The sequence below is a fragment of the Giraffa tippelskirchi genome, chromosome 7 (genome assembly GCF_054371585.1).
Source record: "Giraffa tippelskirchi isolate mGirTip1 chromosome 7, T2T-mGirTip1v1.2.pri, whole genome shotgun sequence".
In the NCBI taxonomy this organism is placed as follows: Eukaryota; Metazoa; Chordata; class Mammalia; order Artiodactyla; family Giraffidae; genus Giraffa; species Giraffa tippelskirchi.
Window position 1 is genome coordinate 7265780 of NC_137281.1, and position 26928 is coordinate 7292707.

Sequence of the window (26928 nt, forward strand, 5' to 3'; positions counted from 1 at the left end):
CATCCTCCTTCATAGCCTGTCAGGCCTGGCGCTGTCCTTCCTGCTCTACCAGTCTCTGCCCTGCACTTCTTTCCACCCACCCCGGCTCAGGCCTCATGCCCTCCTACCTTTTCCCTGCTTCCGGCCTCCAGCTTCACTCCATTATCCATCCCCTGTACAGGCTCAGGCGGTCTCTTTCCCACCTAGAGTTGATTCTGCCTCTTCTCTGATCAGAGCCCTTTCTCGGACACTTGGCAGTAGAGCTCAAGCTGGTGTTCAAAATGCTTAATGGACTCTTGTCTACTTACCTTACTTCTCGCAGCTCTAAAGTATCAAATCCATCTCTGGCTTCAGTTTTTTTTTTTTTTTAATTCAAGCAATATAGTGCTGTCTATGGCTTTCTACACACAGACAAGTTTTCCAACTGCCTGGTCGTTACACATTCATTTTTTCCCTCTGCCTGGGATACCCTTCACCACCTCTGCTCACTATAACCAACCTTATCCATCTTTCAAGACTAAATGCAAAATCTGTCCCATATTTGGAAAGAAATCTCTAACTTTCCAGGCGGGGTTATGTGCTTTTTATGAGCTCTCACAGAGCCTGAAGCCACCTCTACCACGGTCCCTCTCTTGCTCCAAGCTCTCCTGAAGAAGTCTCCGCAGTGCTGAAACTGCTCTCTGTCCTGACCCGGGTTTTGCTTTCATGGGTGTTTACATGTACAATAATTTATCCAGCTGATATTTGGGATCTGTCCATTTATCACTGTATGTCAGTTACAGCTCAATTACAAAGTAAACAACCAAAAACAAGTAACAAAACATCCCCAAACCCCTGTCATCCTCAGGAGAAAAATCAACATTCTTCAGCCTGGCATTGGAGGGTCTGTTTTTCTGTCTTCTAAGATCTAGCCATGGCAAACAGATGATCACTAAGAATTAGCTGAATGAACAAATGGCACATCCTTTCCTGCTAGCTGTTGGTGACGTGTGTGTGTATGTGTGTGTGTGTGTGTGTGCGCGCGTGCCTGGCCCACACCTTGTTCTCCCTCTTTCTGCCAGGAGTCTCCCAGCTGCCCTTGCAGCGAGGAGTGGTCATGCCGAACAGTTCTGGCCAACAAGGCAGAGTTGCTTGCTGCTGGCTCTGGGAAGGCTATTGCTTTTCTTTATCGAAAGGAAGGGATGTGTCCCCTTCTTCCTGCAGACATGACTTATGAAGCTACAGTGTCATCTCCTGAGCACAAGGGAAGGGCCAAGAGAGGTAGAGAGAATTACAGCACTCTGCCCCAATGCTGTGGAGACTGAGCTGTGGGCTGACAGCTGCCCTTCTACAGACTTGGTTTGTGAGGAAACTATAACCCCTAGTGTTTTGCTATTATTAAAAAACCAAGAGACTTCACATAAAAACCCAATACAGGGGTGTGGATCCTGGAGCACTGTATCTGGGGTCCCTGACAGTAGGATAATCCCAAGTCACAGTGGCACGACCATGGGAGTAACAGTAGAAAGAGCCCCAGGGAGTCACTGAACAAGACATTGCTCTGCAGGAGTGGGGGGCATGGCTCACACTGGAGGAGGCTGGAGGAAGCAGAGCTGGAGGTGGGGCCACGTGGGGGGCGGGGGCTGGCCCAGCAGCAGGAGGGACAGCAGCAGCAGCAGCAGCAGGCCCAGGAGTGGCGCTGGGATCACGAGGTGCCGGGTGACCCTGCGGGGAGGCAGCACAGTGCTTGGCGGCGCCCAGGGGAGTCCGTGATGTCCCAGATGTCTGACCACCGCCCTCCTTCTGGAGATGCTGTGGGGTGCACCTGAGCCGCCGAGGGTGCAGGGGGCACAGGCAGAGCTGGCCCCGGACAGGCCGCCTGACTGGGACCATCTCCCTCACCACGGGCACCAGGGCTTGCTGCAGCTCTGAGGGGTTGCTAAGGAGAAAGGAAAGCAGGGCAATGGTGTTGGTCTTCTTCTCAGCCCCCAAGTCCCGTCCCGGGCTCCCAGGTCCCGCTACCTCTCAGGAGGGTTTCTGAGGATGTCTCCAGGGTGTGAGTCTCCTGGATGGATGGGGACCTGGAAGGACAAAGGAGACAAACCTGAGACCCCGGGGTCTCAGGTTTGTCTGGACTGGGAGAGGTGCTCGAGTCAGCCCACTGGACAGAAGTGAGCACATGGAAGGGGGCAGGACACAGCGGTTCAGTGTGAGAGCCTCCCCAACACATGCTGCTGCGTTGGGCTCCTAGATTTGCCAGTTTCCTGCTGCGTGTCGCTTGCACATCACCCCACCTCGTCAGGCCCCACTTTCTCCATCTGCCAAACAGGGGTGATGACGACGCCCACCTCAAAGGGCTGAAGTGGAGAATGAATGAGAGAATGTTGGCAAAACCCAAACTATCAGGAGGTGGGCTTAGAACAGTGCCTGGTGGACAGCACTCAATAACTATGTGAGCTACTCAATACTATTATTTCCATTTTCTGTCTGATTCTGGAAGTACCCAGGCCCCCTGAGGTCAAAGACTCTATCTCCTCCAGGAACCCAGCCCTGGGCTGGGCCTAGTTCAGCATGGACACTCCTTGGGTCCATCTTCCTGCCCTGCACCAGGCCCAGCAGGTATTTTAAGATTAAAGCCCCCAATACTCCTTACTTTACTACCTCATCCCCCATGTGTTTCTCTTTTCCTCTTGTCTTTCTGAAAGAGTGTCCCCTCTGTAGATCTCAGGCTTTCTCACGCATGCCTTTGTGGACGATGACTATGGCAATAACAATACAATAATAAATGAGGAGCTCCAGCAACACCCTGGTCTCAGCCACTGTCTTCACCACGGTCACCTACTGTGCATCTGCTCTGTGCCAGGCACTTTATGATTCGATCCTTAACCTCCATCCCCACCCTGGGAGCTGGGTAAAGATCGTCGTCACACTAGCCATGAGGAAGCTGAGGTGGGCCCCAGTCTCCACGGCTGGGAGTATGCTGTGGTGGGAAAGAGGTGGGCCAGGGAGAGCATGTTGGTCAGTGTGGACCCTGAAGAGTCCCAGGTGCCCAGAACGGAGGCTGGCACACCTTCGGGCTTCTGACCTCACTATGTTTCCTTCCCTCCCTTCCTTTGCCTGAGAACCAGGATTGTCACCTGCTGCTTTGAGGAGCAGAGGAGCTGGTGTGTGGTGCCGGGCAGGGCAGCTATGACAGCTGTGGTGCCCCAGGAGTTCTGGGCTGGCTGGGGAGGGTCTGGCTCTTCTGGAGTGTGGGCACATGTACGTGTGCATTTCCGCAATCCGGGGGTGTAGCCACGTCTGTGTCGCAGAGGCTGCGGCACCGTGTGCAATGTGTGTGGGGAGTCCCCTGGGAACATTCTGGCTGCCCACTGGCCTGAAGTCTCCCTCTACAGCACCGTCTGCTCTCATTAGCTACAGCGAGGGCGTTGTTATCTCTCGGCCAAACGATTTTTCTGCCTGCTTGGGGTTGTGGACAGGGGCTGGGGAGGAGCTGTGACTACAGCAGCCTCATCTGAGGGCCTAGAGTGAATGATGCTGGAGACTGCCTACCACGACCCGGATCTCCGCTCCATCCTCTTCCTCTCTTCTGGGCAACCTGGGGCGACAAGAAAGTCACTGCAAGCATCTGTCTCCCCTGCCTGGCTCCCATTCACCAGCTGTGTGGCAGAACCTTTAAAGCAGGGGGTCTTCACGTACATGGACCTGGAGAGTACCCTGGAGCCCCACAAGGAAACTGTTGCATGTAGGTTAGCATCTGTATTTTTTCACCAAATTCTCCAGAGAGTCTGTGTGTGACCCCTAAAGGGTCAGGGGCCCCTCCACCTTATTGGCTTTCTCAGCTGCTCCTTTCCCAGCAGGTCCCCCAGGTGATCAGAGACTTCTAGTTCTCAGACATCTCTCTGACCCTGCCCCCTGCCCCAGCTTCCTGCCTGGTGGATTGGGCCTTGCTCAGGGAGTCTGGGTCTCACTGGGTCTTCTTTGAGAACTGGGACTCCAGCTCAGGCTTCCCTGACTCCAGAAGTCAACTCTGTGGACCTTGCCCCCATCCCAAGTTATTTCTCTTAGGTGTGCAAGCCCCAGCCTCTGTGCCCCCCGTGGTCACAGTTGCCTGAGCCCCTGAAACAGGCGCCTCTCTGGGGACTCAGGACACAAGCTGCCCAGCCCCAGCGTCCCTTGGAGGCCCAGATGTCTGCACCACTAGTCACCACCTTCACTGGGGACCAGGGTTCCAGTCATCCAGCCTTAGCCACCAGTTTCAGACCCAACACCCTCAGGATACAGCTGTTTCCTCAACTCCAATTCAGTAAGGCATCCAGGCTCACAGGCCCCCAGCCTCTGGTCCAGTCAGATACCCAGCTGTCTGATCCTCTGGGATTTCTACCTGGGGGGGGGGGGGCCCAGCCCCTCTCAGCATCCAAGCCCTGGGCCACAGGACTCACCACTTCCCTCACTCTCAGCTTCCCACTCTGTGGATCATAATGCCTCCCCTGCCCCAGGGAGACTGGGATGCCCAGACTCTACACCAGCCCTTGTCCCCGCTGCTGCTCAGCGCTGTCTTCTTTCCATTCCCTGGTGACGCGGGGGGAGGTCACAGCGCCGGGAGGGGGGGTGCGGGAGGCGGGGGGGCCCATCCCGCCCAATCTCAGCTTTCCCAGACAAGTCCAATTAGAGGCTGTGGCAGGCAGCCTCATTAGTTGTCACAGCCAGGAGCCTGAAAGAGGGGAGGGAGGAGAGAGAGGCCCTGCAGGAAGGCAGAGGCCCTGTGGAGGAGGGTGGGCCCAGACATCCGGGGCTTTCTCTATCCTTGGAGGCTGCACATAAGCCTCGTAATAGTCGATTAACAATCACAGGGCAGGGGCTCTCCCCATCCCATCACAAAGTAACTAAGCTGGGATCTGAACCCAGGCTGTGTGATGGCAGAGACCCCAGGGTCTCCCAGCTGTCTGAGTGCTCTCCTGGGGCACAATCTGGGTCTCATTTGCTCCAGGGCTCCTTGGGGGCCTTGGAGAGGTATGTTCAGTGACATTGACTGACTGAACTGTCCCATCCACCCGACAACTGTCTTCTTGCCTAGGGGTCTCCTATACGAATACCACTCCCAGAGGACCCCAAGCAGGGCCTCCTTCAAGTCTTCTCCCAAGGCGGGGTCAGGGGCTAGATGTCCTGGAACTATCAGGGTCTGGGGGTAAGGCTGGTCTAATTCATTCTGGACCACAGGCCCAGGGTCGCCTCTGCGCAAGCAAGGGGCCCAGAGGTCACGCCTCTGTGTAAGCCTCCCTCAAGGCTCTTCCAGGCCTGTACTCCAGCCATCTCAGAGTCACCCCAGGGCCAGAGGGATGGCTCAGGGAGGACTAATCTTACCACATCGATTGCTCCTCCCTTCCTTCCTGAGGGTGCGCTGACTCTCCCTGGAAGTTTCTCTGTGGGAAAGAAAAGCTTACATATCCTGGGCTTCTAAAACCTGCCCTTCTCCTGGGCTCCTCCTCGGAGGTGGCTCTACCATCCCTCCAGGGGCACAAGCCTGAAACCGGACCAAGATTTTCCTTTGGGACCCCCTTTTTCCTTTGGGACCAGGAGTTCAGGTCCCCCTAAACCTCTCACTCCCACAAGCCTCTCACAGCTGTCTGGACCCCAAAGAGGCTCCACATTTCCCTTCCAACCCCCTTCTCCTCCCAGGTTCCCAGTCATGGGCACCCAGGTCCTCCTCTGTTTTCTCTGGAGACAACCGGCCTTGCCTGTGGCCGCCATCACCAACTCAACACTTTTCTAAATGCATCACTGAGCTCCACCCTTGTGCACCCAATGCCCTCGTGGCAGCAGCCCCCATCCCTCAGGGTGCTCACTTTAGGGGGTCACAAGGTAAGTTCAGCGTCTTTCTGTCTACCCCCTTTTCCAGAACCCAGAGCCCTCAGCCCCCTGTTGGTGAGTTGGCAGCTCTGTCTCCCCTGCCTAATTCTCTCTGCCTGTCCCTTTTTCTCCATTCCAAGGCCCTGGCCTGGCTCCAGCTTCATCCTCTAACTCTGGACCACTGCCCCAGCCTCCTCCCTGGCCTCCCAGCCTCCCATGTGGCCCCAGAGGGATCTTTCTGTGCAGTACATCCAGAGGTGACCTGCCCCTCGCCATGCACAGCCCTCTTGTGGAGAAAAGCACAGCCTCTCAGCCTCACTGGCAGGGAATTCCTTTCATGATCCAGCCTTACCTCACTGGCTAGTCACCCCCAACTGCCTTCTACTCGCCAAACGTGTTATGTGGTTTCATGCTCCCATGTCCTCAACACATACTGCTCCCACTGCCTGGAAGACCTCTCCTTTCTTACACCACTTAAGTTCCCTCTTTTTTCTTCAAAATAAACTCAAGTGTCAGTTTCCCTGTGATATCTCCTACTCCACACAGGCACTCCCTTCTCTGGGCTTCCCCAGGGCCCACCCCCCAACTCCCTAGCACACAGATCATCCTGCGTTGGGATGGCCCATTTTCATGATCTCTCTATCAGATCCGGAGCCCCAAGGGGTCCCCAGGACCCAGTGCAGGCAATACACAGAGGCCTGGGTCAGTCTTCCCCTCCAGGAGGCATCTGAGAGCTCTCAGCAGAAGCTCTAATGTACACTTGGGCAGCTTCCCTGGTGGCTCAGCAGTAAAGACTCTGCCTGTCATTGCAGGAAACATGGGTTTGATCCCTGATCCGGGAAGATCCCACATATGGAGGAGCAACTAAACCCGTGTGCCACAACTACTGAGCCTGTGCTCCAGAGCCTGAATGCTGCAACTATTGAAGCCTTCTTGCCCTAGAACCCATGCTCCATGACAAGAGAAACCACTGCAATGAGAAGCCCGTGCAGAGCAACTAGGGAGTAGCCCCCCGCTTGCCTCAACTAGAGAAAAGCCCTGGCGGCAGTGAAGCCCAGCACAGCCAAAATTAAATATAATTTTTAAAATGTATACTTCCCCTGAAGGATGCAGCTGTGCCCTCCACAAGCTGGGTGATCTCTGAGCCTCAGTTTCCCAAGAATAACAGGGTGAGGGATGAGGGCGCCTACACCCCGCAGAGACAGTGGGAGAGGGCAGCGAGAAATCCAACAGAAGATTCTCTCAACTCGGAAAAAGTGAACAGAGAAACTTTCTCTTTCAAGGATGGTGAGCAGCTAGGAAGCAGTATAATTTTCAAGACAATAAAGCATTATTTACAGAGCTTTTAGCAATATTTTCTTTAAAAAAAAATTCTCTTGGCACTAACAGATTACAAGTCTCACTTTTCAACTGTGAACATTGAAGATGAGTTGTCTTCATTGTTTCAAACGAGGTTTGAAATATTGTTCAGGTAACTACAGAAGTCATAAAATGATGGCTATTGTTGGATTCAGGATTACATAGTGGGCTTGTTAAGTTTTTTCTTAAAGGTGACTTGTATTCAAACGGTAAACGCTTCAAGTGCCTACATGGTTTCAGGAAGAACAATTCACTTCCTCCCTTCCCACTGTAGTAACATTTTAAATAAGGTGATTCCAACAGTATTTTTGAAACAACCATCACCTATGTGCAATTTGCATGTTTGCTTGGCTCACTTCCACATCAGCAGGCCAGTCCCTGGAGGGCAGGGGTGGTGTCCTGTCTGGCCAGGGGCTCTGAGGCCAGCACCCAGTAGGCCCTCAGTCAACACCTGCCTATGGGATGCGGAATAGTGAAGGCGTCCTGGGCCCCTCTCCCAGCCCCTGGACCCGGCGGTCTCAGAGCCCTCCCGTGCTCACCTGCCCCCCAGCTGGGGTTTCAGGAGGAAGCTCATCTTCCTCATCCGTCTCGCTGACCACCTCCTCCCCCGGCCACACTCCACACAGAGGGCTGGAGAGATCGACGGCTGTCTCCTCTTGTTTCTGAGGCCAGGGAGAGTCCGGTGAAGGCAGAAGGTCAGGGGTGGATGGAGATGGGCTGAGGCATGAGGATGGGGGGGCAGGAGGGAGCTGATATGAGGTGGGCTGGGGGGTCAGTGGGGCAGCACCCGGAAAGGGTTTGGTGCCCAGACCAAGGACTAGGGTAGGGATGAGGTTAAGGACGAGGTGGTCTTGGGAGAACTGGGGTGGGGTAAGAGTCAGGGTGGGGTCAGAGTTGCCGCTGGTGGTGGCTTAGGGTGTTCTAGGGGTGTCAGGCCCACCTGCTGAATGGCCTGGATCTCCACACCCAGCGATGGCGGCAGTAGGTTGGTGTAGTCCGCTCTCTGCACCTGGGCCCCTTCGGATAGCCTGGCCACACAGTCAGGAGGGGGAAGGCTGCCTCCATGCCCCAACCACCTGTCAGTCAGCCTATGCTGAGGCTACTGCCCTGCCCACCTTGGGGCTGGAGGCCACGGTGGGGACTCCCTGTCCTTGGGCTCCCCTCCTGCTTCCTCCACCCTCCTCATTCTACTCACTCATCCAGCCCCTCCTGGGTCTGACTCAGCTGCTCCTCCAGATGGGAGATTTCCAGCCTCAGTTCCTGCAAAGGAAGGTGTGAGGGACCCCTGGCTCTGCCTTTCCCCAGACCCATGTCTGGGCTCCTCTTCCAAGGTAAGGTCCACTCCTTTGACTTCTCTGGGATCCTCCAGACACATATTGCCAAAGAGAGAAGGGGAAGAAACAGAAGCAGAAACTTAGGAAGCCAAAGAGAGGTAAAGAGCAACAGGAACCCAGAACATAACCTGCTGCTGCTGCTAAGTCGCTTCAGTTGTGTCCGACTCTTAGCGACCCCATGGACTGTAGCCTACCAGGCTCCTCCGTCCATGGGATTTTCCAGGCAAGAGTACTGGGGTGGGGTGCCATTGCCTTCTCCGGAACATAACCTATTGGTCAGGAAAACTAAGAAAAGGCAGGCAGACATGGAAACAAATGGGAAAACGACACAGGCAGAAACAGATTCACACACACACTGATGGGGTGCAAGAGACTCTGAAGACAAGGCACAGAGAGAGGAGTCACCCCAGAAGACAGATGAACTGACCCAGAGAGAGGCCGAGACCGAACCCAGCTGGGCAGAGATACAGAAACAGGAGCAGGGGAGATGCTGCGAGAAATCACCCAGAGACAATGACAGTGGATGGGAAGTGGAAATACAGAGAGAGAGGAAGGACAGAGGAAAAGGGAAAATGCAGAGAGAGACAGCAAGGGAGAGAGACACACACAGACAAACAGCAGTGATGGTACAAACAAGAGGTGGAGATTCGGAAAAAGATCATCAGACACAGAAGGAGGCAGGACATCCCAGAGATGGCAAAAGAGAAGCGGGGAGAGTGTGGCCGGGCCAGAAGGTTACCTGGGTTGTGGCTCTGTACTCCTCCAAGGTCTTGGTCAGGCTCTCTGCGTGGCGAGTACGCTGGGAAAGCCCAAAGCTGACTGAGGCTGCGCTCAACCCACCAAAGACCCTGAGGTCAGGTTTGGGGGAAGGGGGACGGGATGGGTGGGATAGGCTTGGGGGAAAGAGTGAGACCTGAAGAGAGCATCAGCTTCTCTGGAAACCCTCTGACCTCTCTGGGCTGAGTCTCCAAGGATTAGAGCCTAGTATGCATGCACGGCTAAGTCACTTCAGTCATGTGGACTGTAGCCCGCCAGGCTCCTCTGTCCATGGGATTCTCCAGGCAGGAATACTGGAGTGGGTTGCCATGCTCTCCTCCACGGGATCTTCCCAACCCAGGGATTGAACCCACATCTCTTATGTCTCCTGTATTGGCAGGCGGGATCTTTACCACTAGTGCCACCTGGGAAGCCCTAGAGCCAAGGAGGACTTTCCTTTGTAGACTCGGGGCAGGAGACACATCGAAGGCACATTTTCCTCCAGCCCACTCACCTCAGAGAGGATGGCGTCTCGCTGGCAAATGAGGTGTTCACACTCGTAGAGCTGCCGCTGCCGAGGAAGGAGCATCTGTCCATCTGTCTGGCCTGCCCTCCCTGGCCTATCCCGCTCTCTGGCGCTCCTCTCCTCAACCTCCCTTCACGTCTCTGGACGTCAGCTACACCGAGGGGGACTTCAGTGAGCTGCCCACTGGCCCTGGGAACCTGAGGGCTTGAGTCAAGACCCTGATCTCACTAGACCACAGGGGCTGAAACTGGTGAGGGTAAAAACGGGCCTCAGGAAGGTAGGAAACTGTCAAGGCACTAGGGAGGGATGGCACCTTCAAGATGTCCTTCTCCAAGGTCAGCTCCTCACTCCTCCTCTTCACTCCATCCCGCTCGGCCAGGAGCTTCCCGTTCTGGAAGAAGGGACCCTGGTCACGTTCACTTCAGCAAATGGCCATGTTAATATTCAGAGATGACATGTGCTGAGCACCTGATGTGCATCAGGTGTCATGCTCGGCACTTTTTTTTTTCCTGAGCCTTTTAGATGAGGCTTTAATCATCCTTCAATGGCAGCCTTTCTACGACTTTTTTTTTTTCACTTTTTATTTTGTATTGCAGTATAGCCGATTAACAATGTTGGGACAGTTTCAGGTGAACAGTGAAGGTGAACAGCCATATTCGTGTATCCATTCTCTCCCAAACTCCACTCCCATCCAGGCTGCCACATAACACTGAGCAGAGTCCCATGTGCTATACAGTAGATCCTTGTTGGTTATCCATTTTAAATATAGCAGTGTGTATATGTCCATCCCAAACTCCCTAACTATCTCTTCCTCTATCTGTCCCCCTATCCCCCATGCTCAGCACTTCCTAATGTTTCAGCCCATTTAATCCCTCCAATCATTCTATAGGATCTCAGCTCTGATTTGCAGATGAAAAAATAAAAACAGCTGCAAAAATGGAGATATGATAGGATGCATGGGGTGGCTGTGAGGATTAAATGAACTAATAATTATTGCTAACATTTACGGAGCACCTTGCCACTGTTAACTTATTTCTGTGCCCTCTTTTAAAGATAAAGATGGGAGTTCCCTGGTGGTCTAGTGGTTAGGATTTAGTGCCTTCACTATGGTGGCCTGGGTTCAGTCCCTGGTACAGGAACTGAGATCCTGCAAGCTGCGGGGTGTGGCCAAAACAGATAAAATAAAATAAAGATAAAAATAACTGACTCACAGAAAAGACTGAGCAACTCTGCCCAGGTCATATAGGTGGGAATTCATGCTAATACAGGTTTAATATATGTTAATGAACACAAACACATTTAGAACAATACCTGGCATATACCAAAATTTGGTGTTATATTAAAAAGATATTTCTAAAACTTTGTATTACGAATTTTTAACATACAAAAGCAAAGCTAATAGTATGATGAACCTGCAAACTCCCCAGTGGTCCAGTGGTTAAGACTTCACTTTCACTGCAAAGGCCTGGGGTTTAATCCCTGGTTAGGCAACTAAGAGCCCACAAGCCGCTCAACTCAGCCAAAAAAAAAATTATGAACCCCCATTATTTGTCACCCAATTTCAGTAATTACATACATTTTTCCTGTTTGTTTCTTCTCTATTCACCAAGAGTTTGCTTTAACCAGATCATTTTAAAGCAAATCCCAGGCTTATTATTTCACCTGTAACTACTCCAGCATTTGTCTTTGCTCCTTGAAGCGTTTTCCTTCAGCAAAACCACAATGCAACAATCACTCTTAACAAAGTTAGTAATAATTCCTTCGTATCATCGCACACCCAGTGCTCCTTTTTGGTTTTGGCTGTCTCACAAATGTTTTTTTCACATTTAGTTTGTTTGAATGAGGATCCAAACAAAGGTTCACCATGGCTTTTGGTTGAAATGTCTCATTTCACCTGGCAGTGATTCCCCCACCTTCCCCATCCGGGCACTTTTCCAGGCCCTTCATCTGTGGAAGAAACCAGGTTATTTTTCCTTTAGAATTGGTTTACTGTGTTCTTGTTTCCTGTGCAGGATGTTTTCCATGTTCCTCCCGTGTCATTATTTTCTATAAACTGATGGCTAGATCCACGGCCTCGTCCAGATTTTTGTTCAATATTTTGGCAGGAAGATTTCATGGGTGCTACTCTGCTATCTGCGTGATAGTCAAAGCTATGGTTTCTCTAGTAGTCATGTACGGATGTGAGAGTTGGACCATAAAGAAGGCTGAGCGCTGAAGAATCTATGCTTTCGAGTTGTGGTGCTGGAGACGTCTCGAGAATCCCTTGGACTGCGAGGGGACCAAACCAGTCAATTCTGAAGGAAATCAACCCTGAATATTAATTGGAAGGAATGGTGCTGAAGCTGAACCTCCAATACTTTGGCCATTTGATGCTAAGAGCCCACTCACTGGAATAGGCCCTGATGCTTGGAAAGATTGAAGGCAAAATGAGAAGCAGGGGCAGAGGATAAGATGGTTAGATAGCATCATCGACTCAATGCATATGAATCTGAACAAAGTCTGGGAAATATCGGAGGACAGAGGAGCCTGCAGTGATGCAGTAAATGGAGTCACAGTCAGACACAACTTGGCAATTGAACAACGATGTTCAACATCGTTGAACAACAATGGAACAACAGGACCAACGCCAACAATGGCACATCTGTATCGTATGTGCCTTTCAGGGAGAATGTAAAGTCTGGCTGTCCCAACTATTCATGTTTACACTGTCATCATCCCCAATTTTACAGAAGAAATTAAGGAGTGTAGGAGCTAAGAAACTTGACCAAATTCACATGGAGAGTAAGATCAAACTCAAGTCTGATTCCAAATCCTGCACTTTTAGCTCTCACTCTCCTCTGGAGCTTGGGTGAGAGTGGGGAACCAGCTTCATCCCTCATCTCAAGTTGCTCATCATTGGAGGTGGAGACCAACACAGAGGCATATGATAATAATGCCTGAGGTAGACTCTGATGAGGGCTAGGGCCTGGACCTTGTGGAGGCCCACAATCTCCTTGCAAAAACCCTCTGGGGGCTTTTCAAGGAGGCTGTGCTGAGGCTGAGTCCCCAAGGGAGAGGACAGTTATCTGGGAAAACAAGGGGGCCAAGAGAGGGCAGCTCACGCCAGCCAAAAAATGGGACCCGAGAATAAAATGGACCAAGTTCTAGCCTAGAGGTTCCAGGCACCAAAAACCTAGCAAGCTGCACTGAGTTTCTTTCCTTTTTTTAAAATATTTTTTGGTTTTTTGGCTGTAGTGGGTCTTCATTGCTGCATGCCAGCTTTGTTGAGCTGCCGTGAGCAGGACCTCCTCTCTAGTTGCGGTGTGTGGCTCTCTCACTGCAGTGGCTTCTCTTGCTGTGGAGCACAGGCTCCAGGTGTGCGGGTCTCAGTGGCTGCAGTACGTGGGCTTGGTAGTTGCGGCTCGCAGGCTCTTGAGTGTGGGCTCAGTCATTGTGGTGCAGGGGCTTAGTTGCCCGGAGACATGTGGAATCTTCCCAGACCAGGAATCGAACCAGTGTCCCTCGCATTGGACCTGCACTGGACCACGGGGGAAGCCCTGCACTGAGTTTCAATATGGGGAAAGCATTTCAAAGCACAGAGGCACTCAGCTTCCCTTGGCCACACCCCTCCTCCTGGTGCCCCTGGGGAAATCAAGGCCAGCTCCTCCCTCACTCCAACCCAGCTCAGCTCCAAGTCCTCCATCAGCTGCCCTTCCTCCCTGTGTCTCAGCGGGCCTGGGCTGCCAGGTGAAGGGCGGAGGAAGGACGGGGCAGGAATGCTGTGTCAACATCTGTCCATCTGGCTGGGATTTGCAGGCTGGATCCTGGGCTGCTCGGCAGGGAACCTGGTTACTCAGCCGCTCAGGCCTTCTTCTGCAGTAACCTGAGCCCCGCCCGCTCTGTGGGGTCTGTAGGAAAGCTGAGTGTCTGAGTGTCCCTTACTCCAGCATTATTCTGCTGTAACTTGAGAACTTGATCTATAGATGCTCTGTAGGCAGCTGCTGAGAGGGGAAAGGTAGAGGGAGGGAACCAAGAATAGCTGATTTATCGAGCACCTAGGATGTCCCAGGTGCTACTCAGAGCACTTGATCTGGCAGCAGGCCTTCTGGGCTGGAAGGAGAGACCACACCGCTGCCTGCCATTTGCCCTGCTTTCCTTGGGGGTCCACTCTCCATGGGGGTGGGGGAGAGGGGGTCCCAGTCCCAGGCTTAGAGGTGAATCAAGATGGAAATCTTGGCAGATTCTGGACACCCGGCTGGTCAGCTAACCCAGCGGCCATTCTCACCGCCTCTTACTCACTTGCCTCCCACTGCAGAGGCCGAGGAAGGTCAGATATTATCCCAGCCTCTCTTGTCATGTGATCCAGTGAGATGTAAGAGAAGTTTGTTGCTGCAGGGGTGGAATGGGGGTGCTTCAGGAAAAACTTTTCCTTCTGATGAAAAGAGAGAGCCACAAGAGAAGCATTTGTCCCTCTTTGTCCTGCTTTGAGTGAGAACATGACGTCTGGAGCTGTTGTAGCCATCTGGGATCCTGAGGCCACAGGCAGACAAACAAGCCAAAAAGCTGCCAGACTAGCCCAGAACCTTCAAAACCTCTTGTAAATTAATGTTCTTCATATTGAAGCTGCCATTTCTTTGGCATTTTCCCCCCTAGAGCTGAAAGTAGTCCAGACCTATCAGTGGCTGTGTTACCCATGCCAGGGAGTGGTTTGGCTATAATCATTTAACGTCTTCTTGGCCAGTGAGATATAAGAGGGAAGTCCCGTCATGGGGCTTCAGGGAAAGTTTCTCCTTGTTCTTTAATTTTTTTTTAATTTTTAAGTTTTGTGCGGGATTTTAGTTTCCTGACCAGGGACTGAAACCGTGTCCCCTGCATTAGAAGTGCAGAGTCTTAACCACTGGACTGCCAGGGGAGTCCCTCTCCTTATTCTTAAAAAGAAACATTCTGGAAGGAACGGTCACATCCTGCCTGCAGCCCATGCTTCACACCATGGCAGTCGTCCTGCAGCAAGATTCTCACTGCCCTAACAGAATTTACATGAAAGAGCCAGGGAATAGTGGAATATTTTTTGGTTTGAATGTAATAGCCATACTACAGACATAGGACAAAGAGATTTTAGGGAACCAGACAGAATGAGTATTACTGCTTGGACTGGGCAGATTCTTAGGGCTTGAGGAGGAGTTCAGGAGAGTCAAAGAAGAGAAAAACAGAGGCCAGCCCCAAACAATGGGTTAGAGGGCTGGAGAGGAGGATGGATATAGTTGAACCACAGAACCTCTGGGACATCTAAGAATCTGAGAGAGGTGTTTCCTAGCTCAGTCTGTGAACCAGCAACGTATGTGAGTAACAAAATAGAGGTGGTGGTGTGAGGAGTTAAAGCCTAGAAGGCCCAGTGAGGCCCCTGAAGCCACAAAGTCACAGGAAAGCAATTAAACCTCCTCTGTGCCCCTACAAGGGTGTGGAGAACCCCCAGAGGTATTCATGGGTTGTGGGATCCAAACGAGGGCCACCACTATCACACGCAGTGGACGGTACACCCAGAGACCAGAAGACAATGTCAGCCTCCCAGTGGATGCCAGCGCGCAGTGGTGACTAAGGCTGCGGACCAGATGGGACAAAGAGCATCAGTCTTGTGACCAGCAGAGAGAACAGACATTGAGTGAGGAGCACTGAGATGCTGCGTGGGTTTCCAGCAGCTCAGATGGCACCTTGTGTGGGGGGTTTATTTCCCCCTAAAAGGACTAAGTGGACCCAGAATTAACTAAGATAATGTTTTCTGTCTTGGATAGAATGAGGCTTGAATCAGATCTGAGGCTGGACTGGGCCTGTTCATGTTATGTGCTAGGCTCTGGGATAAGAGTGGCCATTTAATTCCCACAACAATCTTAATGAACAGATACCCTTCTCCGCTGTTCTTACAGAATAAACCTATGGCTTGGGGAGGGGAGGTCACCGGCCTACAGGCTGTCTGTTATGCAAGTGGCAGGGATGGAATTTGAATCAGGGCTGACTGTAAGGCCTGTTTTCTTCCCATGATAGAAAAATACTAATACATGAACAATAACAGCTAACTTCCAGTGGGCTCTTCCCATGTGTCCTGCCTTGTGCCTAGGGCTTTACAAGAATCCCCTTGTTTAAATTTCACACAATCCAACCAGGGAGATTCCGTTATTTTGCCCTTTATCACAGATGGGGACACTGAGGCAGACAGAGAGGCGGACCGGCCCAGGCTTATGTCGGCAGCCTCACCAAAACCAGGAGTCAGCCCCATGCCCCACACTCTTATCGACTGTAGTAGTCCTCACGTGTAGCACGTGACCTTCAGGGACATTCACACGTTACTGTGATTCTGAGGTCTCCCTCACCAGACTGAAGGGTGTTTGGTTGGGGTGTCAGTGGGTAGGAAGATCCTGAGGACTGGGGAAGGGGTGGGAGGGGGTGCTAGGCCTCAGCTCACCTCTTCTTGCAGAGTCTCCATCTCGGCCACCAGACGCTGCTGCTCCTTTTCCTGACCGAGCCCAGAGAGAGAACAAAGGATTCTTTTTGGGCCCCTCTGCCCCAACGCTGCCCTTCTCCCACCCCTGGGAACATGACTCAGGTTGGGTCATGGAGGAGCAGGGCTGGGGGATCGGGTCTGAGGAGCCGTGCTGGCTCCTGCTGTCCCCTTTCGTCATGAGAGGGATGGCAAGCATTTGACTCAAAATCTGGGGTGAGCAGGAAGTGGACTGAGGAACCCTCGCCCTTTCCCATTCTGTAGTCAGGCTCTGCTGCTCAGACTCCAAGAAAGTGGGAAGAAGAGAACAACTTTGTACCCCCTGCCCGAAACCCACCGTGTGCCGGGCCTGGGCCAGAAGGCTGCGATTCTGTTCCTCCAGGCTCTTGGCCAAGGTCTTCAGGTCCTCTAGCTCCTCATCCACACCCCTGGCAAACTGCAGAGCCTGCTGGGTACTGAGTGGGGGCAGGGAGGTGGGCCACATGAGAGAGAGGAAGACAGAGGTCACAGAGGTAGATCCTCCTCAGAGCAACAGAGAAATCTCAGAGACCCGGGGAGAGGGGGACAGAGACCCGGAGAGAAAAGGAAGGAAAGAGACAGTGTGGGCGACAGAGACCCAGTTTCTACCTCAAATACCAAGAAAGTGGGAGGGAACCTGGGCCTGTGGGCAGATGGGACATGGAGGGTGCAGGAGGGTGGATGTGGGGCCCAGCCTACCTGCGGAGTTGCTTACGCAGGGCTGAAATCTCCTCCCCGAGGCGTGCGGACCCCTCCTCGGCTGTCTCCACGCTGCGCTGCAGTTTGGCATTCTCCCCAGCCAGCCGGCGGTTGCTGAGCTCCAAGTCCTCCAAGCTGCTCAGCAGGTCGGCCGTGGCAGGCCTGGGGCAGGGAAGGGGCAGGGTCATTCTCCGCAGCCCTGGCCTCCTTCCCCAGGTTGGGTAGGTGCTGGTGGCGGGGAGATGTGGCTCTTCCAGACAAACAGGAGAGAGCCCTGTTCTCCCTGCAATATTAGCCCAGCCTGCTTCCCTCACCCACTCCCCGGAGGACCCTAACCCTAGGCCAGGCCCTGGGCCCGAGGCCGCTGGAGGGCATGGGCGGGGGAGGGCGGCGGGGGGGGATGAGGATAGGTACAGCTCAGGTCTGGGGTCTTCGCCTCCAAAGCTCTCCAGATTGGCTGGATCCTCAACTTCTGGGCATCCTGGAGGGAGACAGAGGGTGGTGAGCTCCCAGGTGACCCGAGATATTAGCGAGCCCCGGACTCTGGCCTTGGTCCTCCTTTGGATCCCACCCTCATGTTCTTTCTGGGTGATCCCATCTGTTCCCGGGGCTGACTTATACCACCATCCAGAAAGCTTCCTGTTCATGGCACCTTGAGCTCAGTCTAGATTTCCCCGTAGGGCCCAACCACCCCACATTCATCACACCCGACCCTGGGCAGCAGCTCAGCTGCCCTGAACCTTGTCTCTCCCCTCAGTTCCCCCACTCACTCACCCAGCCCCTGGGCCGTCCTGGCTCCCTCACTCCTGCCCTGGGCCTCATGCCTTTTCCCCCTGGACCCTCACCGCAGCTCCCGCCCTGGCCTCCAGCCTCTCCCTCCTGTCCCCCCCCCCCTTTCCCCATTCGGCCCCAAAGGGGTCTTTCCTCCCCTAGAGCTAACATCTCCTCCCCTTCTCACAACTGTCCCCTGACTGCCTGCCTCCAAGCCAGGTTGGAGGAATCAAGAGAATGTCAAGAAAGTTTTATTTTTTGGTTTTTGTTTTTATAAGGCTCGAGAAATATAACACCAGTAACACCAGCACTTTTTTATGGAGCACCTCCTATGTTGAAGGCTTTTGTGTAGAATGGTGAGCAAATCAACTGACAAAACAACAAGGCAGGTAATGAGTCATAATCAGATTTCTACAGGGAAGGGATGCAGGTCTGTGCTGAGGATGCTGGAGAGAAAGGGACCTTCACTTGCAGCATCCCAGGCCTTCCCCACTAGGGCTTCCCTACCCCGAGTGAAGGATGACGGAAGACATGGAAAGTTTAGGCTGAGAAAACAGCCTGAGCCCAGGCCAGGCGGGAGGTGGGGACAAGACCAGAGGAACAGAGGATGCAGGAACTAGAGTGCAGGGAGGGGTGATGATGGTAAGAGGTGGGAGGGCCCTCCGTGACAGGGCTGGTGTCTGGAGGAGGAGTTGAGAACAACCAGTGAGCAAAAAAAAGAGCAAACCCCAAAGCTCAGGGCAGGTGGGGATGCAGTCATGGAGGTGCCTAGAAAGCCAGGTTAGAACAAATGTCTCTGGGGTCCGGCCCTATCCCCTGCTCTGCCCCCATGGGAAGTCCCCCCCACTGTCTGACCCTGGGCCTGCCTGCTTCATTCTATATATAGCGATCTCACCAGATGGCAGTTGCTGGGAGGTCAGGGCTCCCTTGAAGGCCGTCTCCTCTTCCAGCTCTAATCCCCTGTATTAAAGGGATGAAGCTTAGAGCCCCTGCAGCCACCCCCCCAATCCTGACCAGCCACCGACAGGGGGTTGCGGGTGATGGGAGGAGGGGCCAGGTCAGGTGAGAGCAAGCACTGTGGGGAGGAAGGTGAGGCCAGATGGCAAGTGCCCGGGGCCAGATGGAAAAGCAGGAGGGGCAAAGACTGAGCTTGGAGGAGGGATGGGGAGGGGCCTCTGTCAGCCCCTGAACATCCCCCTTCTCCTCTCTCCAGCCCCTTTATTTCTGCCCTCAGATTCCCTCTGCCTCCCCATCCCAGGCACTCTGTCCTCAGACCCTCCCCCCACCCCAACCTCATCTCTACTTTTCTCTCTCAGCCTCCTTCCAACCACAGCAGGTCCCTGTGCCCAAAGGGTGCTGGCTGCAGTAAGCAGGTATGAGGTTAGATCTTAGGAAAGGTTTTCTGAGGGGGGGTGGGGTGGGGGATGGAGGTACAGGAACCCACCCATCCAGCTGACAGGCAGTGATCCAGTCCCGCATGACCACCAGGAAGGTGTCCAAGTCCACGGTGGCCTGAGGGCCCTCTCCACTGGGGTCCAGGCTGCAGGCCAGTGTTTGGAGGCGAGCATCCTGGGGACCCCGTCCAGTCACAGCCTCCAGGTAGGCTAGTAGATGGGTCACAGACACAGTGCCTGGGGACAGAGAGGCTGTGAGGGAGGCTGGGGCAGGAGAGGGGTAAGGGGTGGGGACCACTGGCTGGGCTGGTGGCACCCCTGCACTGTGGCCTTTGGGCAGCTCCTTTCTCTTCCCTGAGTCAACGTTTTCACCTGGAAATGGGGCCCAGTCATCTGCACCTCAGAGCTGGACCAAAGAGGACCAGCTGTGCCCCACCAGGCCCACAGTGGCTGCCCTTCCCCCCTCTCCCAGGCTCTAAAGCCCCGCCTTCCTCTGCTAACCCTCCTCCCCCAAGTTTCCTCCCTTTACTGTCCCCTATCTGTTTCCCTCCTGAAGCTTCCCACAGTCGCCCACATCACCCCAGCCCATCTCTCTCTCTGTGGCTCCCCAGTTCCCAGCCCCCCATCTCCATTCCTTATTATTCCTTGACTCTCTGACCTGTTCTCTGGGGGTCACAAGCTTCGAACGTGGAGTTGAGTATTTGCTCTTCTAAGCTGAGTGGTGTCCCCAGGCTCCTGTCCTCTGCTTGGTCCCAGAGGTACACTGAGGAGACAAGAGGGCCAGCCCATCTGTGGGGAGGGGGACAATGAAGGACAAAGAGGGGCTCCTGCAGTGGGGAAGGAATTCATTCAAAGGTGCCTGGGGTTTGGGTTGGTGGGGGCCACAAGGTGAGGGTCTCTGAGTCACCTTCCTCATCCCTCGATTTGGGAATGTGGGCCCCCCCATCTTTCAGGCCAGGAAGTGCCCCCTGCTGTCTAATCCTTTGTGTCCAATTGGCTCAGGATCCCACAATACTGAACAAATTCTCGTATAGCCTTTTTTCCTCTCTTCCCGGGCTTAGAGGGGGCGAGGGGCAGAGGAGGGTGAAAAAGAGAGGATTCTGGGAGAAGCGGAGGGTGAAGGGGGCCCAGGAGCCAGGAACAATCCGATAACGCGCGGGCAGCCTGGATCGATCTCGCCTGCCCGCAGCATCTCCGGTCTCCCAGCCCGGCTCAGGGCTGGGTCTCTCCTCCCCACATCCCCGAGGCTGGCGTCATCAGCGCCCACGGCCTGGGGCCTGAAACAAAGGGGGATGGGGCAATCCAGGCATGGTGAGTGGTGGGGGAGCGGTTCGGACCTCAGAGTTCCAGCTGCAGGACTGTGGGCAAGTCTCTTTTCCTTTTGGAGCCTCAGTTTTCCCATAGGTAAAATGGGTGGATAGAGTGATCCTCCCTCTCCCTGGGGCTGGGAGGGTGAGGTCTGTGTAAGTGAAGAGCACCTCCTGCTTCCCACCTCCGCACAATGTGATCGTTCTGGGGTCTGTAAGCTGCTGTATCCACTGTGCCCACACATAAGAGGTACTCAAAAAATGCTCCAAGATATAGAAGGAGCCTATATATTCTCCCCCCTTGGACCCACTGGATCTTTCCCAGGGCTGGAAGTGACTGTTGAAGCTCCCTGCCCTGTCCCTGAACAGCTGGGTATAGCAGAGGGCCGAGTTCAGGCTGCAAGGTCTGGCAGACTCAAGCACAACCTGGGCAAGGGACTCAGTCTCTCTGAGCCTCAGTTTCTTCCTCTGGAAAATGGGTGGGTGGGTGGGTGGGGGTTACTTTCCTCCTAGAGAGGAGATAAGATATTAATAAAATCTGCAAGTTCGATAATAAAACTGAATATTTATTCAGCATTTACTAGGAGCCAAACCTCTTCTGAGCATTTGACACGAACCACAGTAGCTGCTATGATTAGCCCCAGTTTACAAATGAGGATACTTAGGCACAGACAAGTGGGAAACTTGCCCAAGGTCACATGTTCAACATCTGATTGCCATTTCTCATCCCACTAACTCTTCAAGCGTTCTCTGTACTGAGCTAAAAATTCAGCCCCCTCAGGTTTGAACTTCAGCTTCTAGGGAAAGGGAGCAGGACCTACAGTTAGGGGAGACGTGGTGCCCCCCTACATGATGCAGGAGGACCCTGCGGCCTAGCGAGGTCACCCAGGACTGCCTGGCTCCAGATGTCGTGGGAACTGAGGAGCTGCATGGATCTATAGAGCAGATGCGACCCGCAGCCTCCCGGGGCCCCTCAGGAAGATGTGGCTCTTCTTCTCTCCTGTTCTCTTTCCTTCCTCAGCGTCTCTACCTCTCTGCCTCTGTCCTGTCCTTTCTCTAGTTTTGTCTCCGACTCTTTCCATCCTCCTCCCCGTCTCTTTGGCCCTCAAGTCCCACCCGCCTGTCTCCATGTCCTCCACTCCCATCTTCTTCTCCCGTAACTCAGCGACTCTCCACTCTCCAAGGCTTCTCTCTCCTTCCTCCGCTGTCACTCTCTCTCTTTTCACCCCCTGCTTTCCTCAGTCTCCATCTCTCCTGGGTGTGTCCCTCCCTTTCCTCTGGGAGTCTCTCAAAGCTGACTCAGCCCGTGGCCACAGGTTCCTCGGTGGCTGCACGCCCTCTACTGGTGCAGATGAAGTTTACACGTTCAGATGCTGGTCACTTGGTCAGCTTGTCCAGGTGTCTGCCTCCTGCCTTCCTACCTGGAAAGCCTCCCAAGGCCAGAGAGAAAAAAACATAGGCTTTGAGGCTGGATGCTAGGACCCTCTAAGAAAGGGGCCCTGTCTCTCCTCTAGGGTGGGAGTCTCCCTTAGGCTCTCTCAGTTTAGTAGATGAGTTTCAGAATGGACAACCCAACATCTTCTTCCTGAAGCCACTTTCACACCCATTTGGTCTGTGTCCATCTCATCATTCAAATACGTAGTAACTGGGTTCCTATTATACGTCAGGCATTGCCCCTGGGCAGCATGACCAGCAGGACAGCCAACGGCCACAGTGATTCTTGAGACCTGAACTGTGGTTGAGTGTGAGATGCTTTATTGGTGTAAAGTGGCTTCCCAGGTGGCTCAGTGTAAAGAAATCGCCTGCAATGCAGGGGACACAGGAGATGTGGGTTCAATTCCTGGGTCAGGAAGATCCCCTGGAGGAGGAGGGCATGGCAACCCACTCTAGTATTCTTGCCTGGAGAATCCCATGGACAGAGGAGCCTGGCAGGCTGCAGTCCATAGGATCGCAGAGTCAGACACGACTGAAGTGACTGAGCATGCACACATTCATGTTAGTGTAAAGTACACGCCAGATTTTGAAGACTTAGTATAAAAAGAGAGAATAACTTCAGTACATTTTTATAATGATTGTATGCTGAAAGGACACTGTTTTAGATATATTAGGTTAAATAATATCTATGATTGCCATCTGCTTTGTCTGTTTCTTTTTTCTTTTTAATTCAATGTGGCTACTAACAATTTAAAATTATGTATATATATATGGCTTGCATGTTGGCCAATGTTGCTCCAGGGACCAGGTATACCAGAGTGAATAAAACCAAGCCTGCCCTGTGGAGCTCACATTCTAGTCGGGGAGACAGAGTCTAAACAGACAAGACAAAGAGACATCAGTGCTGTGAAGAGAAGTAAAGAAGGAAAGCAGAGAGAGAGTAACAGGGCAGCTGCTTTACAGAAAGCAGAGATCTGAAAGAAGTGAGGGTGAGTCTATGGGTCACTGGAAGGGTGCTCCAGGCAGGGGGCATGCGCATACAGAGGCTTCTACTCCTGCAGCTTGGCCTCCCCAGAACAAATAAGCTGTCCAGACAGGTGGGCACACAGCAGGCACTTCATCAAGGATCGTTCTCTGCATCCCAGTCTGTCTCAAAGTGGAGGCTCAGCCACCCCAAGCCAGCTCTTCCAAGTCCCTGAGTCACACCTGGTGCCCTGTTCACCCACTGCTCCCTTCCCACCCTCCCTTGGGACAAACAGGAGCCCAGTCACTTACTTTTTGCAGTGGGGCCACTTGCCTGGCCCTCTGGCATGTCCATGGGCCACCCTGGATGCTCTGCAGCTGCTGGGGAAGCTAACAGCGCCCTTTCGTCACTGGAAGGGACCAAAAAGGGACTGGCTGCTCCACAAGCTCCTAGAAGGACAAACAGGGGAATGGCCTCCTCAACCAGCCACCCGAGGGTGGGGACCCGCCCTGCACCTCCTGTGCCCCCAGGCCGTTCTGGGTTCTCAGAACCTGTTTGCCCACCCCTGCCTCGACCAGAGCAGCTTTTGCTCAGACCTGTTTTATGGATTGGAGGTGTGGGCTGGGAAAATGGGGGCCTAAGGAGTGGGTGGCAGAGATTAAAGGGGGGCTGGTGGGTGGGGGTCATTCCCTCCTGCCACCCCTCCTCCCCACAGTTTGTCAAGTTCCCCAGCCCTGTCCCTCCTGCCCTATGATTCTCCCTTGTCCCCTTCTCTCCTTCCCTACAGCTCTGGGTCAGGCCTCAACCTCCCCTCGTGGGTCCTTGACTCAGCCTCTTCCTCAGCCTCCTGCCTCCAGTCTCCATCCTCACAAGAGCTGACCTGCCTCTCCCCTGCACAGTGTTGTTTCACGGCTCCCAAGCACCCCAGGGACAGAGTCTAGACCTTGGACTTGATATTGAAGGCCCAGCCTGGCCTGATCGCACCTGCCTCGCCTACCCTCAACCCACTGGCAACCCTGAACCCTGTACTGTTGACCAAACTGGGCCGGCTCTTCCCACCTCTAGGTCTCTGCCTGGGACATCCTTCTCACCTGCCCTTCCTGTCTCGGCTCCCACGTCCCCCCCCAAACCGTTTCTGGGCTAGGGGATTCCCTGGGCTCCCACATCACCCTGGGCTACTTACATTCTCACCCATCAGCCTGGATTTGGAACTGTTGGCCTCCTGCTTGAGTTTGAACCCCATCTTTCTCCTGTTTCCAGCTCTCCCATGGTTCCCTACTAACCTCAGGACTGTTCCCAGCCTCTTGGGCTGGTGTGGCACAGAGTGGTTCCTGCAACTCCTGGCTTCTTGTCATTTTTCTCTCCCCTGGCCAAACTCCAGGTCCCTCACAGCCCAGGGGGACTCAGCATCTTTCCTGGTTCTCCTAGGCCCGGGCTCCCAGCTCCTCTGGGGAGCCTCCCCTGAGTCTTGGGAGCAGTTAGAGGCTCTGACAGACTCTGAGGGAGAAGTTTGACAGAATTTCTAGAAGATTCTGACAGGATTTCAGGGGTCATCTACGAGATTTCCTGGAGGGTTCCTTCCAGTATTTCTGAGGAAGTTTGGTCAGGATTTTAAGACTTTTAACAAGACATGGAAGGCCCTGATATTGGGGACTCTCCTCTAGGATTTGGGGGCTTGCCAGGATTTCGGGAGGGGCTCTGACACGGCCACGGCCTGGGCGCACCTGGAGCCACGTCGCAGTGTTCCAGTCTCGGGACACAACTGAGGGCCACGAACGACGAACAAACGACAGTTGGGCCCTCAGGAGACGCGCGTGCGCTGTTCCCACCGGAAAAAGAAAGGTGCCAGGGCGGGACCGGGACCCCGCGAGGGGCCTAAGCCACGCCCCTCTCGGGCTGCTCCCCGGGACGCAGGCGCACACCGGGACGGATCGCTCCTGTCGCTACGGTTACCTATGAGGCCGCGCATGCGTAGGACTGCCCGGGCGCGCCCCCCAGCCTGGTGGAGCGGGCGCATGCGTACTAGCTGAGTCGATAAAGGCGGAAGGGATTAAGGCTGCTGGGGGAGACTGGAGTCGACCAAGTGCTCAAGGTTGGGGTCTTCTCTGCGGCCTCAAGCTTGGGTGAAATGGGCCCAAGCAAGGGAAACTTGGCCTGAGGAACCCTTTGTCCATCCCCCCACTTCTTATCAGCCACCAAGCCGTGTCTTTTTTGCCCTCTGTTCCATGGCAGGCTGCCAATCACCGTCACAATGATGTCCTGTCTGTCCTACCTCACTACTCCCATGCCTTTTTTTGCGGCTCCAGTCACAATGTATTAATAGGTCCCCGAAGGATTCTTTCCCAAACGGTTTCATTCCTTCCTTTTAGGAGAGAGTAGAGGAAAGATAACCTCAGCTTTTCGAGGTAGAGAGAGGTGAATGCTAAGCCACTTCAATCGTCTCTTGACTCTTTGCAACCCTATGGATTGTTGCCTACCAGGCTCCCTTGTCTATGGGATTCTCCAGGCAAGAATACCGGAGGGGGTTGCTATGCCCTCCTCCAGGGGATCGTCCCGACCCAGGGATCAAACCCGCGTCTCTTACGTCTCGAGAATTACATCCCAAATTGACTTCTGATCGTGCTCAGTCGCTTCAGTCGTGTCCGACTCTTTGAGATCCTAAGGATTGTAGCCCGTCAGACTCCTAACGAAGGGCATTTAGGATAAATGATGTCCCACCCGGGCTTCCCAGGTGGCGCTAGAGGTAAAGAACCCATCTGCTAATGCAAGAGACTTAAGAGATGCGGGTTCGATCCCTGGGTCAGGAAGATCCCTGGGAGGAGGGCGTGGCAACCCATTTCAGTATTCTTGCCTGGAGAATCCCATGGACAGAGGAGCCTGGTGGACTACAGTCCAAAGGGTCACAAAGAGTTGGACACGACTAAAGCGACTTAGCACGCACGTGTGTTCCACTCACTCGGCCTCTTTGCTAGCTCAGACACAGAAATCATTTTACATTCTCCCATTCATCCCATCATTGTTCATCCAGCTGTTACTTCCTCAGAGAGTCCTTCCTCTGACACACAGTCTATAATTCAGGCTCATCTCTCTAGTTTTTTATTCGTCCTCGAGGCTCGTCTCTCCACCGTGAAATAGTCTGTATTTGTGCACTGTCTTTGTCACCCCCTACTGGAATGTGAGCTCGTAGCGGCAGAAGGCTGTTGGGAACTAGAATATCCTTGGCCCAGGGTGGGTTCTCAAACATTTTTTGTTCAATGAATGAAGGGACAGAATCTACGCCTCAAAACTGTTGCACTGTGCAGGATGACGATAAGGCTGGAGTCAGACATTCTTGACTTTGAATTTTGACTCCATCACTTCCTACCTGCAACCTTGGCACAAAAGCTTACCGTCTCTCTGAGCCTCAGGTTTCTCACCTAGAAATGGAGATAATTGCTTTTTAGGTTATTTTGAGGGCTTAAAGTAGTAATCCTTATTGGCTGATAGTTATTATTTTGGCTATTAGGTGGTGGCTTGTTATAACACCTGGGAAAGAACCTGTTTAACAAGTGATGTGGTGACTGGTTAAAAGTGTGAGATTTTAAATCAGAAAACCTAGTGCCATTGCTGTGTGACTTTGGCAAGTGATTCCATCTCTCTGAGCTTCCCCTTCTTCCCTAAAATGGGAACAAACAATATCCACCTCATGGAGTCTTATAAGAGTTCAATAAGAATGTTTGCCTAGTGTTTTCTTAGCATTGGCTGACAAGTTGTGGACCCTGCTGAATTTATTTGTATGATTTTATTCTTTCATTTTTTTATTTTTGTTATTTTTCATTTTATTCCTTCAGTAGTTCTTGTTTATTTCCCTTTTTTTTTGAGAAAGATAATTTTGTAAAACCTAAAATAATTTAAAAAATGTTTTATAACATACATAAAGTGCTAAATTCTAAGTTATGGGACAATTAAGCTTTTAATAGAGTAATACTGTAATGAAACCACCCATATAAAAAAAGTGAATATTGCCTCCAGCCCAGAAGTCTTCACACTTCCTCCTAATTATTGTCTCTCCAAAGGTGACCGCCTCTTTTGCTCAACATTATATTT

At 53.1% G+C, this 26928-nt stretch overlaps 1 protein-coding gene across 50 annotated transcripts; it reads right to left on the reverse strand.

The window, feature by feature from the left end:
- Nucleotides 1-722: 722 nt before the first annotated feature.
- KASH5 (KASH domain containing 5) lies at nt 723-25714 on the reverse strand. Of its 50 annotated transcripts, none has more exons than XR_014060794.1 (22): nt 24567-24745; nt 23154-23291; nt 19796-19900; nt 19188-19374; nt 18639-18703; nt 17387-17453; nt 16973-17134; nt 16593-16710; nt 16220-16270; nt 10097-10174; nt 9772-9828; nt 9241-9300; nt 8363-8427; nt 8108-8195; nt 7707-7829; nt 5323-5381; nt 3511-3556; nt 2620-2717; nt 1981-2039; nt 1784-1897; nt 1546-1683; nt 723-886 (listed from the first exon to the last, which is right to left on the reverse strand). XR_014060794.1 is itself a non-coding variant. In XM_081515139.1 (21 exons), the coding sequence occupies exons 2-21, from the start codon at nt 23194-23196 to the stop codon at nt 880-882; spliced, it is 1692 nt and encodes a 563-aa protein (XP_081371265.1). In that variant the 5' UTR covers nt 23197-23251; nt 24567-24745; the 3' UTR covers nt 723-879. The 50 variants fall into 50 exon arrangements, 35 of the variants coding, with proteins under 35 accessions (XP_081371265.1, XP_081371261.1, XP_081371257.1 ...); XR_014060792.1 differs by having other exon boundaries at nt 8108-8243; XR_014060790.1 differs by having other exon boundaries at nt 17309-17453.
- Nucleotides 25715-26928: the final 1214 nt, after the last annotated feature.

Bases quoted from the DNA above. Each gene is read 5' to 3' on its own strand.
- KASH5 (XM_081515115.1), bottom strand. The intron at 16,271-16,592 runs GTGGGTTTCGGG...GGGCTCGGTCAG, and splicing joins TGGCCCAGGCCCGGCACACG to GAAAAGGAGCAGCAGCGTCT. The intron at 9,301-9,771 runs GTGAGTGGGCTG...GGGCTTTCCCAG, and splicing joins GAGACGCCATCCTCTCTGAG to CGTACTCGCCACGCAGAGAG.